The sequence below is a fragment of the Bombyx mori genome, chromosome 9 (genome assembly GCF_030269925.1).
Source record: "Bombyx mori chromosome 9, ASM3026992v2".
Taxonomy (NCBI): Eukaryota; Metazoa; Arthropoda; class Insecta; order Lepidoptera; family Bombycidae; genus Bombyx; species Bombyx mori.
Window position 1 is genome coordinate 330767 of NC_085115.1, and position 13115 is coordinate 343881.

General features: G+C 38.7%; 1 protein-coding gene across 3 annotated transcripts; it reads right to left on the reverse strand.

Moving 5' to 3' along the window:
* Window positions 1–5515: 5515 nt before the first annotated feature.
* LOC101742671 (allantoicase) lies at window positions 5516–12342 on the reverse strand. 3 transcript variants are annotated; one of them, XM_062670271.1, is made up of 8 exons: window positions 12223–12342; window positions 11723–11921; window positions 10166–10246; window positions 9552–9709; window positions 9225–9381; window positions 7464–7610; window positions 6715–6896; window positions 5516–5669 (listed from the first exon to the last, which is right to left on the reverse strand). In XM_062670271.1, exons 1-8 carry the CDS (start codon window positions 12274–12276, stop codon window positions 5544–5546), a joined length of 1104 nt encoding a protein of 367 aa, XP_062526255.1. In that variant the 5' UTR covers window positions 12277–12342; the 3' UTR covers window positions 5516–5543. The 3 variants fall into 3 exon arrangements, with proteins under 3 accessions (XP_062526255.1, XP_004922946.1, XP_021208940.1); XM_004922889.4 differs by having other exon boundaries at window positions 9552–9712; XM_021353265.2 differs by having other exon boundaries at window positions 9552–9712; window positions 11723–11893; window positions 12223–12315.
* Window positions 12343–13115: the final 773 nt, after the last annotated feature.

Here is a 13115-nt window from a genome sequence, read left to right on the forward strand (position 1 = left end):
GACTCACTGACTCGTGACTTCGTCGTACACAAGCTCTGTGATACCATAATATAAATGGTATTTAATCACATGCTTGCGCACTTTCCAATCAATTAATGTAAAAGTGGGTTAAAATCTATTTCCAGTATTTATTTTCATAATTCGGTTTTTTTATTTGCTAAGCGTGATGAACTTACTCGTTCACGGTACTAGGAACTGCGTAAGATGATATTTGTTACATTGCCAACTTACGTCCTACTGTCGACACTATTTAAAAAGTTATCCATTTTTATTTTGGTCACACGATTACGAAAACGTATTTACGCTTACGTACTCATTTTCTTACAGTAATCTTTGCTGATCTGCGTAATTTGCACTCAGCATATTCGTCTTGCCTAGTACAAGTACCTACATCGGGCGTCTTATCCTTAGTCTTTCAATGCAAGTTCATGGCTAGTGTTTCAATTTAATGTCGTCACTTTATAAATCAACTAGCGACCCGCCCTCGCTTCGCTTCGGAAACATTAAAACACACATGAAACCAAAAAAAATAAAATTTAAAAAAATTTAAAAAAAGTAGCCTATGTTCATCAGGGACAATGTCGGCTTCTAATGGAAAAATAATTTTTCAAATCGGTCCAGTAGTTTCGGAGCCTATTCGAAACAAACAAACAAACAAATCTTTCCTCTTTATAATATTAGTATAGACGAGTCCCGGCAACTATTTAAATCAATATAAATATACTTTTCCATATCTAAAGCTTGTAACCAGATAAATTCATATAAAGATATAAATTACACCATCTCTCTTCATAGTGTACCTTCATTTCCCTATTCCGAAAATTAACTTTAGCACTCAAGCCGACTGATTTATTCAAGGCAAGACCCTTTTCCCTCTCATTAATGAATATTTGTTTATTGATCACAGGGATAGAAATCAGGGTCGAATTAGAAACTAAAACAAAGAATGATCGTAACTTTCGCTCGATTATTTTGAAGCTCACTGAATTAATTACGTCCAACACGTCAATTGCCTTTTATTTAAGTTCGAAAATAGTTTACGAGTCACGAAGATTCGTCTTCAATTTTATTTACGACACTATATATTCTAATAGTGCATGCTAGATCGAACTTCGCTGTGAAATCTGAATCAATATCTGAACAAAACGCGTTTCCAAACTGCACTAATAATCAAAGGCTTTAAACAAAGTTCATTCCATTATTATGACGCAAATATGATCACACTAAAACTACAAGTATAAAGCTGCCATAGAGAAAACAAAGACTGCTACAAATAATTTTGTACAGACATTGTCAGTATCCTTTGTAGGCTTTACCAATGCTTACACAATATAAGCCTCGTAGTTATTAGAAATTCAAACTGGACGAAATTTTGTCACCGTAGAAGATTCAATAAACTTTGCCAATGATGTGAACGTCGTACTGGTATCTAATTTCAATACAATCACATTATGTGGTCCACCGAATGATGAGTAGTTATCTTTTTTTTCTATCTAAGCGCTAGTACCTTAAGGGGTCATGCCAGTTACGCACGGTTTGGAAGGTAAGCTCACGGGGTTTCCTTTATCGAATCTACCAGTGGATCAGAATCAAGATCCACTGAAAAGATCCGACGAGAAAATTACTGGGTTGTGTCGATGGCCTAGATTGTACGTCGAACTCTAGGACGAGTTTGACGAGAACAATGACTAGGTACTTGGAGTGCCTAAAAGCTCTGGGAGTGGATCGGGAGGATCCGGTTGGGCGCCTTAGGGTAACGGCAGCTTTGCTTGCCCCACCGCTTGGGTCGGGAATATAGTTCGAGGCGGACCCCATAAGAGGGTCTTTATCCCGCGCCGCTTTCTCGCAGAAGCATTCTGACGCTGTCTTCAGATACTTACGTAACGGATCTCCCAGAGGTACTGTCGGAGGAAATGCTCATAAAATTTGCATATACTTAGGAAGAGCCTATGGCTTATCGATCGGTGCCTCGTGATTTGCTTTTGGGTTTCCTAGGCTTGCACATGCGGATAAACTCCGCTTCTTTCCGCATCGCGGGGAAGATGCAGTTCGTTATAGTTAACTTAAAATAAAACATATCAGTTGGGTGGGTAAAATTTGATACACGATTGCTAGTTCCGTCGGAGCCGGGGCACTTTGACTCGGTGAGTTAATGATCGTAAGCTCGGATTGCCGCGTCTCTAACTCTTAAGAGATTCTTAAGCTCGGAGAATAATTTGATGCAGTGAAAAAACCCCAGTTGTTTTTATTGTTTATTAATGTTCTTTTAATATTAAAATCATTTACTTGTTGGAATGCATTGCCTATCGTGGTGGAAAAGTGGTTAGTCTGGATGTCTATGGATTCGAAGGTGTCCTAGTGGGACGGGGTGGAATTCGTAATAACTATCATATAATGACGCAATCGATGACAATGTAAATAGCACCGATGACAATTGCATTCTAAATATTGTCTACTAAGGTAAGGCAATACAATAGTTTCACAGCTTTACTAACATTCCTCAATGAAAGTCTCTTTATCATCAAAACGTTTGAATTACATTAACTGACGCAGTAAAAGATAAATTTTCGTGATCATTTCAGACCGTAGTGTAACCAAGTTTCGGAAATCAGAACCTGGGGTATTTTACGTGGATCGAGCTTCTGATATTTCCAGGGTCCAATCCAGTGGCGATTATCCGATAGGCAAATGCCACTAAGTGTACAGCGCGCTTATGCTCCTATTGAAGAAAAAAAAACATGATTACAATGGTTAGGTACTATTTATATCTATATAACGATAACGGTATGTTACGATACGACCAGCAGTCGTGAGGTGCGTTATGTCTGCCGTCAACAATACCACATGATGCTCACGATCGCTCTGTCAAGAGTCAACGAACAAGAAGAATACTTAGCACGTCTGCCTTTTTTTATTGCCGTTGTAGGCAGACGAGTATACGGCCCACCTGATAGTGAGCGGTTACCGTCGCCCATGGACTTCAGCAATGCCAGGAGCAGAACTAAGCCGCTGCCTACCAAATACGGTGTCTACCTATATTAACTAAGAAACCACAAAAGTGTAATGGGGAGGAATTCGTTGAAACTATTTTCGTAACATCAGAGTAAGCTTACAAAATAATAGTATGAACAAATATAACGGTGTGAGTAAGCCCCCTTCGATGCAGGCACGGTCTGGCACGGCGCCCAATGGAGCGCCGGTTAGCCCAATATCAAAGCTCTGCAAGATAGCCTCCATGCGGAAATCACGGAAATCTCTACCGTTTTATGACTCCCTGGTACTCTGTTTGGCATCGTTGCCGCGATTGCAATACACACTGTGTTTATACTACATTTTAAGCTACGTATTATTACGGCGAGAATGTATTCGTCGTACTAATTATTGTTCGTAGTGACGTCATAGATGTCGGACCGCGATTGTGGCTATTAACATAAATACACATATTTGTATATCGATATATGAACGTGTAAGTATATTTGTGTGAAAAAAATCTAATACCATATTTACATGGGGCTATTCCTTCATTATAGAAGTTGTTCATGACAATGACGTTACTGATACTAAGCTTCTACTGGTTTGGTTTGGTTCTTCCGGGCTTGGTTCCTTATGATGCTTGATACATGTCTGCGAGATTGAAGCACCGGCGTAGTCAAATCGCTTGATTTGAATACAGGCATCTTACTTGTGGGACCGTGCGAGAATCAAGATTAGAGCTATTCAGTCAATATTAAGCTTTTGTAGCATAAAAGTCACAATCCTCTGTAGATGGAGCAATGATACATACTTATGGTAGAGAATAGTTATTCCAAACAATCCTGTCTATCTTTATTGTCGAGTATGATAATAATATTTGGGGCTGACTCACTTTCTAATTGCCTAATTTCTTACCTTCATATAAAAGCTCCAATAACAGAGTTTCTCCCTTGTAACTGCTGACTACTCCCCGTATCCTGATCACGCAGGAGCCAGTCACCGTCAACGCCTAGGGCGTCACGTCCTTACGGATCCATTACATCAAATAGCCCTTGTATTAGACGCCCTCAGTTCTAGCACTAGGAGCCGGCTTAGGGACCCCGGTAACCATACTCGTCGAAATCGGCAAGGGGCTCGTCGTGCAACCTAACCTATGCATCAGCCCGCTGAGTTTCTCGCCGGATCTTCTCAGTGGATCGCGATTCCGATCCGGTAGTAGATTCATTCGCGAAACAATTACTCTTGAGTTGTTAGGTCTCCTTCGGAGGCGCTCGGGAAGGTGTTAGCAAATCCCACCCCTCCTGGCCGAACCTTTGCTCGTCCACCTGTCCTGGTGAAACTGGAAAGACCTCAGTGCCACCAGTAATACTTCAATCATAAAAAAATATTCTCCCGAACTAACCATTAGGGTACAATAATATTATGAGGTGTGTTTTAATCAGATAAATATTTTAGTGAATCATTCAAACTTAGCATAATTTATCAATTCCTATATTATTATAGGAAGTGTGTAATTATTTACACACTCTAAACAAATAATTGTAAATGGTACACATGCATCCAATTTCTAGGAACTAACTTTAACATTTAAATTCCAGGTTAATAGGAATAATTTAGTGAAAATTTAACGTTCTGGTTGACGAGGGTGCGACACAAGCTGTCCGTTGGCCTCAATGAACATCGCTATAGGCACATGCTCTTATTATGGCCTTATATTAAGACATCGCCATAAATACATCCAATATCTATATCTATACTAATATTATAAAGAGGAAAGATTTGTTTGTTTGTTTGTTTCGAATAGGCTCCGAAACTACTGGACCGATTTGAAAAATTCTTTTTCCATTAGAAGCCGACATTGTCCCTGATGAACATAGGCTACTTTTTTTAAAAAAAATTTTTTTTTTTTGTTTTGTTTCATGTGTGTTTTAATGTTTCCGAAGCGAAGCGAGGGCGGGTCGCTAGTAATATTATATGATGGCAAAAAAGCGATAATTAGCCGTATAATAACAATTCATTTTTCTGATTTAGATATCTTTAAATTGTTTTTTTTATTGCTTCGATGGGCGGACCTTTAAAGTGTTTTTTTTATTGCTTCGATGGGCGGACGCGCTCACAGCCCACCTGGTGTTAAGTGGTTACTGGAATCCATACACATCTACAACGTAAATGCACCACCCACCTTGAGATAAGTTCTAAGGTCTCAGTATAGTTACAACGGCTGCCCCACCCTTCAAACCGAAACGCATTACTGCTTCACGGCAGAAATAGGCAGGTTTGCGCAGTATTCAAAACATCTTCCAAGTAAAGACCAAAGCACGGTACGTCAAGCGCTTATTAAATGCCGTCTTTGTGTCTAACAGCATAAATTAGCGATACGTCAGTACGATAGAACTAGGTAGTTACCTAAGAATAATTCCTACCCTAACTAACCAGGAAAATAGCATATTATCATGTAAAGAATTGAATGATTGGACAGAATATTATCACGTAGCTTATTACTGAAATAAAAAGGCATGTTTGACAACAATAATAAACATCATACATTAATAAATTGTATTTGATTACGTTTAGAAAGGAGAAATGTAACCAAATGTCCGTAGTCTGCTGATCCCGCCGTCCGGAGATATTGTTACTTTGATGTGAGTAATGACATCAGATTCACAATCAAACCAATGCTCCTTGTCTCCCTCGAGCTGAAATAGCAGTTTATTTATTTATAAAGTTGCACTAACAAAGTGATCATCGATACAAAACATTGAACAATTGACAAAAGTTCATGGCAGATGTCACCTCAATTATAGGTACAATCGACAGTGCATTAACAACAAAAATAAAAATAATATAACTAAGACTTGATTACATTTGATTGATTGCTTAAGATTAATTTATATTTAATTGGGAAATGATAGGCAACAGATTTTTCCTGTAAGTTGTGAGACAATTAGAAAAAACATCTATTTCACTTAAAATTAGTTCAGCGCAATCGGACAACTCCGAAGGAACATTGACGGAGACCGCGCTACCGTGGACATTATTGTAGTCCCAAAAGATTCTGTTTAAGGGAGAGTAAGCACCTAAATTCGAACGAGCAGTTTAGTTATGTTTATTTCCATTACGTCTATCAAATATACACAAATTTAATTCTTTCGTATATGATACACATATATGTGCGTTTTCTCCCGAATAGCTCAGGAAGAGAGAGATGATTTTTGAGTAGTTTTTCTTATAAGACGTTTATGGGCTCCGGGAAACCACTTAGCTCCGGGTGTAACGTGACATGGTCTGTCCATTTAATGCAATAAAAAAGGGAGATAATCAGACAGCAGGTGACACTCCGGACAGGTTCAGGGATTAGTAGCAGTAGTAATTTATTTTCATTAAGATCCTCCGACTTTAAGACAGCGTCGACGATAAATTGTCCACAAGTAACTGTGTTTTTGTATGTTGCCAGCGTTCCTTTTTGGTAGGCTCAACTTCTCGCTATTTTTTGCCATTCTATAAGCACATTGATGCTTCTTTCAAGCGAGGCTTCTAAAGGTGAGCAACTATTTGCGTACGTTGGTTCAGCGTAAGTTAATTTTGTTCCAATGAAATTTAAAAACATAACCGTTGAATGAAGTTGAATGTCTTTATTTCTAGGCCCAGAATGCTTGAAAACAACACCATAATCATAGGGGATAGATAGGCTGCACCTGTTGGTTATATACTCATTTGTCATTTAGAAGACAAATATCTTACCGGATTCTGTTTTAAAACGGAAGTCCAACCCACTTTGTCTCCTGGAAACCAATTTTCTTTTTCCAAATATGCTCCTTCGATTTTCACATCACCTGGATAGTTTCCCTTGAAATGCGATGTGTCTACGCAAATCCTTCTTAGTGATCCAGGAAAACCAAGCTTGAATATTGCCCATTCACTGACTAAAAGTTAAAACGTAAAGAAGTATTTCTATGCCTTCTGAAAACGTACATCTAAAATTCTTCACGCTCATGCATCGTTACATTTCTTGGTTTAATTAAAATTAAATATTTGTAATGATTAAATATAAATATAAGAATTTATATAAGATAAAAATAAGAATTTATACATTAAAGACTCAATAAGAATAGAAATAGAATAATAATAGAATAATTAGAAAATTTGGAATAAACTCCCCTCTACGGTGTTTCCAAAGCGCTATAACATAATATCTTTCTTCGAACGAGGCTTGTGACACTGCTGGCATTGCTGACGTCCATGAGCCACGAAAACCACTCACCATCAGTTGGGCCGAATGACGACATTCGGCCCAACTGATGGTTCCCTACAAGGGCAATAAAAAAAAGAAGAAGAAAAATATTCAATAAAAATATTACAATATTATTGAACCAGCAACTAACTCACCCATAAAATACAATAACTATATGGGAGCAACGTTTCAGAAGCAGACCATTTAGTTCATAATTAAAGCTAGCACTTAAAATAAAGAAAATGACCAATTAATTTACCATTAACATTTAACGTCCCGTCTTCGTTCAGTTCAATAATTGCTGGTCTGTTTTGATTCCTGGCTGTCTCCCATCCATCAGACATTGAGACACCTTTGAATGGCTTCAAAATATTTCTAGGGTGGCTATAGTGTGCATTGGAATAGCCTGTGGTATGTAATTTATAGTTAGATGATACATTTTTTAACAGAGATAGGTACGAGCCCTCTACCCACCCAACGTGAAGCAGATCACCATCACTATTGAAATTAATTAAATTTATGAGCACACGAAAACCCTCCATTTTTTTTTTTTGCATAGATGGCTGGACGAGCTCACATCCCACCTGGTGTTAAGTGGTTACTTTTTTTTTTTTTATGATTGAGAGATTACTGGTGGCCCGAAGGCCTTTCCAGTTTCACCAGGACAGGTGGGCGAGCAAAGGCTCAGCCAAGAGGGGTGGGATTTGCTAACAACTGCCCGAGCGCCTCCGAAGGAGACCTAACAACTCAAGAGCAATTGTTTCGCGAATGAATCTACTACCGGATCGGAATCGCGACCCGCTGAGAAGATCCGGCGAAAAACTCAGCGGGCTGATGCATGGGTTAGGGTGCACGTCGACCTCTTTGTCGAGTTCGACGAGTACGGTTACCGGGGTCCCTAAGCCTGCCCCTAGTATTAGAGCTGAAGGCATCTAATGCAAAGGTTATTGGATCTGATGGATCCGTAAGGACGTGTCTAGGGCGTCGACGGTGACTGGCTCCTGCATGATCAGGATTCGGGGAGTAGTCAGCGGCGGCAACGATAAGGCGATTATCATGACGCATAGCCTTATCGAAGTATCGTTCCGACGCTGACTTCATGTATTTCCGAATTGATTCGAGGCCCAGGTCGTCGTCTAGGTCAACGTTCCTCACGAACCACGGAGCCCCGACAGCTAACCTGCAAAAGCGGGATTGTAGAGATTGGAGGGTGTCTATGTGTGTGCGGGCCGCGTGAGCGAACACCACACTCGCGTAAGTCATGACGGACCTTATGCAAGTTTTGTAAAGTGTCACCTTGTTCCGAAGGGACATTTTACTCCGCTTACAGATCATGGGGTAGAGTCTACCGAGAATACACGCGGCACGGTCACGGGCTGATTTTATATGCGGGCGGAATGTCATCGATGCATCCAGGGTAACGCCCAGGTACTTGACCTTCCTGGCCCAGGGTATGGGTTGTGTAAAGAGAGTAATCTGGGGTGTGAGATTCCTCCTCCTAATCCGGGAGGAAATTCGTGTGGAGCTTCCCCTCTGAAATAGCACCGCAGTACTTTTCGCTGGGTTGATGTCTATATATAAGTTCTAAGGTCTCAAGTATAGTTACAACGGCTGCCCCACCCTTCAAACTGAAACGCATTACTGCTTCACGGCAGAAATAAGCAGGGCGGTGGTACCTACCCGCGCGGACTCACAAGAGGTCCTACCACCAGTAATTACGCAAATTATAATTTTGTGGGTTTGATTTTTATTACGTGATGCTATTCCTTCACCGTAGAAGTCAATCGTGAACATTTGTTGAGTACGTATTTCATTAGAAAAATTGGTACCCGCCTGCGAGATTCGAACACCGGTGCATCGCTCAACACGAATGCACCGGACGTCTTACCCTTTAGGCCACGACGACTTCAAAATGCAAATAGTCCACTCACTGCAGCAGCGTTATCTTAAAGAACTGATAAGCATCCCTCCCAATTGTCCTTGAATTTTCTTGTTTAAGTTTATTAGTTACTTTGATTACCTTGATTAACTCCACCGTTCAACATTGACACCAAGTCAGTTAGTTCATTTGCGGGTGGTTTTTCTGGACTCGCTTCACCGTACACTCTCAATCTGGCGATTCCACCATCAGGATAAATGTTTAAGCGGATATGTGTCCAGGGCTTATTACTAAAAACCTGAGAAAAAAGTGTAACTTCGGTAATTTGAATTCACGATGTGATTTCAACTTCAAATAATTTCTGGAATGCTTTTAGTTTCTTGGAAGAGGTCTTATCTGATAAATAGATGCCTATTCAAGAGTAAATAATCTCAAGACATAAGAATTATAATTCAGGTAATTAATTACCTTTACGTAATTATACCGGGTAACTTCGAGCCCCGGTCTAAGAGAAGTGACAGGTACAATCTCTTTCCATTTTTCAGAAAAAATCTCTTCGACTCTATCTAAATCTTCTGCACTAGCACCAGATCCTACTGTCGTGTTTCTGGGTGGGATTTGCAATTCTTCTGAAAGTTAAGTTTTTCTTTTGTTAAAATCCATTAACTCAATAGGGTCAATAACTTGACGTACATATTCTGGGCCAATTGCATTTAAGACAACCAAACCACCATACCTTTTCTGTTTTACAATTTTCAAAATCAAAATCGTAATCGTTGTTGTCTCGATCTCAAGACCACAGTTTCTCATTAATTATTTGGAAAAACTTTCGTAAAAATGATTGAAAATTAAATTTATATTAGCTACATGTTATATATTTTTGTAAGTTGAAACCATTTTTGTGGCTGACTCTCGTTGCGATATTTGTAACAGTCATTTAAAAAAATATTAGATTGAATATTTACTACCGATCTGTTCTTTATATATTTTTATTCATAGCCTTAGTTTAATTTTAAGGTCGACGTCCTAAAAACAACCTTATCGCTTTTGTTTTAAAATGGTAATTTATTTACATAATTCACCTTCAGAAGACAATATAGTCGCTTGAATGGAAAACTTCAGTACATTGTTGCCTGTGAAGTGAGCCGTGTCTAACAATAAGCCTGTTAAATAAAAAATGCTTGTTATTGTTTTTACAGTACACAAAAACATTCATTGTTAAATTTTCCATAGTAATATGTATGTATATTTAATTAGGATGGCTTAAGTATCTATATATTAATACGTGAAGCAAAAACTTTGTACCCTTTTTTACGAAAATTGCGCGGGCGGAGGAGTACGAAATTTCCCACACTTATAGAGAATATAGTGAAGCAGTGCACAATACTAATTTTTTTTTAAATAATGCATAAAATATACTTTAAATCAATAAAGAAAACGTTACACACACTACCATGTATTTGACACAACACATACATAAAAATATACTCTTTGTTTACTGTCAATTGGGAAACTTTTGCTATAGTTTATAGTCTGGTCGAATTGAAAATAGATTAATATTGTTTGTCTTTAATATTATTGATCTATAGTGCAGTTTTGGCGAATACTGTGATTATATTGTCGAAATATAATAGGTAGTGTTTGACAATAAAACCATAATAATGTTTAAACTTATAATTTCACTTAATTATAGTCGAATCTCGACTACTGCGGGGCCACTAGTTGTTATTAAATATATATGCAGGAAAATTTTCTCGAACGACGTACATAAAGTTGTCGCATGAAAGACCATTTGGTTAAACTAACACACAATCCAGCCAATTCCTCTGTATTTTGTACCGAATTTTCTATGGAGAGAGCTCGGAGGAACTGTTTGAAATGATTCCATGATCTCGTTTTTACCATCGCACCTCCCGCCACCGGAGTAGAATTCATCCACTGCGTTCATCCACAGTACTTTTTTAAAGATTTTTTTGCTACGTACTATCCGGCTATGGAATGAGCTCCTCTCCACGACCTTTCCCGAGCTCTATGACATGTCCTTCATCAAACGAGCCTTGTGGAGAGTACTTAACAGTAGGCAGCAGATTGACTCTACTCCTGGAATTGGAGACGTGCATAAGCGATAGTAACCACTCACCATCAGGTGGGCCGTATGCTCGTCTGCCAACAAAAAATACCCACCATAGGATCACAATATCATATCTGTACCGGCCATTAGTTTATCCAATAATATTTTAAATTTGTTTCCGTATTCAGTATGCTATGGAGAAGGCGGTAAAACTGAACTATTCTTTTCATACTCCATTTAAGCACGATATATTTGTAAGGCTCCAGCAGATGATAAATTACATCGAGACGTGACCCTGGATTTTACCAGCTATTGACCACTCACGCAATCGTGAAAAGAGTTGTTTGAAAGGTAGAACAATGATTCTAATACACTTCAGAATTCAACCTTATATCTGTCCAAGGTAATCGCCAGCGTTCTAACTCTGGACGTATCTGGATTCCATATTAGCTTGTTCTATAGGCCCTAATAGCAATGGACAACACACTACTATTGATGATGATAAAGAATACTTCATCCTGTATGAAATGGAAATTAATTCCATAAGTTAATTTGGACTGAAACATACCTTTGATAACACAAGCCACAGCAAGCTTGATGATGCACCAGTCGTGTCCCGGGATCCTCTTCCGTCTGGTCTCCCACCCGTCCATCCATTTACCGTACTCCGTGTATTTATCAGCTATGTATATCGGATCCGTGTCGGAGATTAAATTCTCGGCAACGGCGAAGAAATCATCTGTAGCGAACAGTATTTGTCCACCAGTCTATAAGCGTATTGTTTGTGTTGGAGTTACAATGGTTACAAATGAATATGAAGGTGGGAACAAGCGTTACACAATACAAGTGATACTTCGATCACATATAAAGGTTTGGATGTCTCCGTCAAGCGCCTAACACCAGGTAGTCTATGCGCTCGTCTTTCCATATACAGCTAAAAAGTCTAGAAGATTGGAACTCTCCTAGACTATATACTATGCCTACCCATTGTACATAGTTTTCAGAAATAATCAAAGCGCCTGAAAACCACGTCACATAGATATTGTTTTTGTATATTTCAATACTTACGTTACTTGTGGCGAATTCAGTTAAATTTATAAACGTCGGTAAATTTTCAGTCATCGTACAGATAAACACACGACTCGAGACGCTCTATTCGACTGAAATAAACAATTTTGTAGTTACGATATTTATATGAATGATTTATTTTATTTCAGACAACAACAAGTCCATATGTGTACATAGTATCGTTGAAACATATTTTGGTTGCGCTGGTTTAAAACTTAGTTAGTTTTAGGTTTCGAAAAATAGCAACATTTTTAATTTGGTTTGCAAATCCTGTCCCATCCCTCTCCGCCACTTTACCTACGGACGCGTGCGAGCGAGATCGTGTGGTGACATCGAGACGAAAAAATATGGCTGAACAACCGCGCGCGCGCTTCGTGTCTTTGTTATGTTAAATACGTAAATAAGTGAAATCGTTGGTGTTTCTCATCGCGAAGTGGTACGAGTCTGCAGTAAGGACTACATAAAGGTATTGTGCATCCTTCCTTTAACGCAGAACTGCCGCTTCTTATCGTTTCTTCCCGCAGTCTGTGTCCTTCATTTGCAACGACCAAATTTCAAATATTTTCGTAGTTTTGCTTATCTCGCGTATACATTTTTTGGTCCAAACGAGCCGGATTCGTATTTAATCAGCGCCAACCATTGCCTAGGTTTACCTAATATCATTAGAACCGCGTACCAAGTAGGTACTTCGAAAAAAAAAATATCGCTTTTCCTGCTTTCGTTTTAAATATCGTTTTCGTTCACATACTTACAATTAATTCACATTATTTCTTAAAATTCACTTATTTACAATATAAAATTAGGTAGATAGAAAACCCGCCGCTTCGAATATTATCTTTAGTTTTTTACTCTAAAATATTTATTATCATTTGTACTATTCGCATAAATTTGTA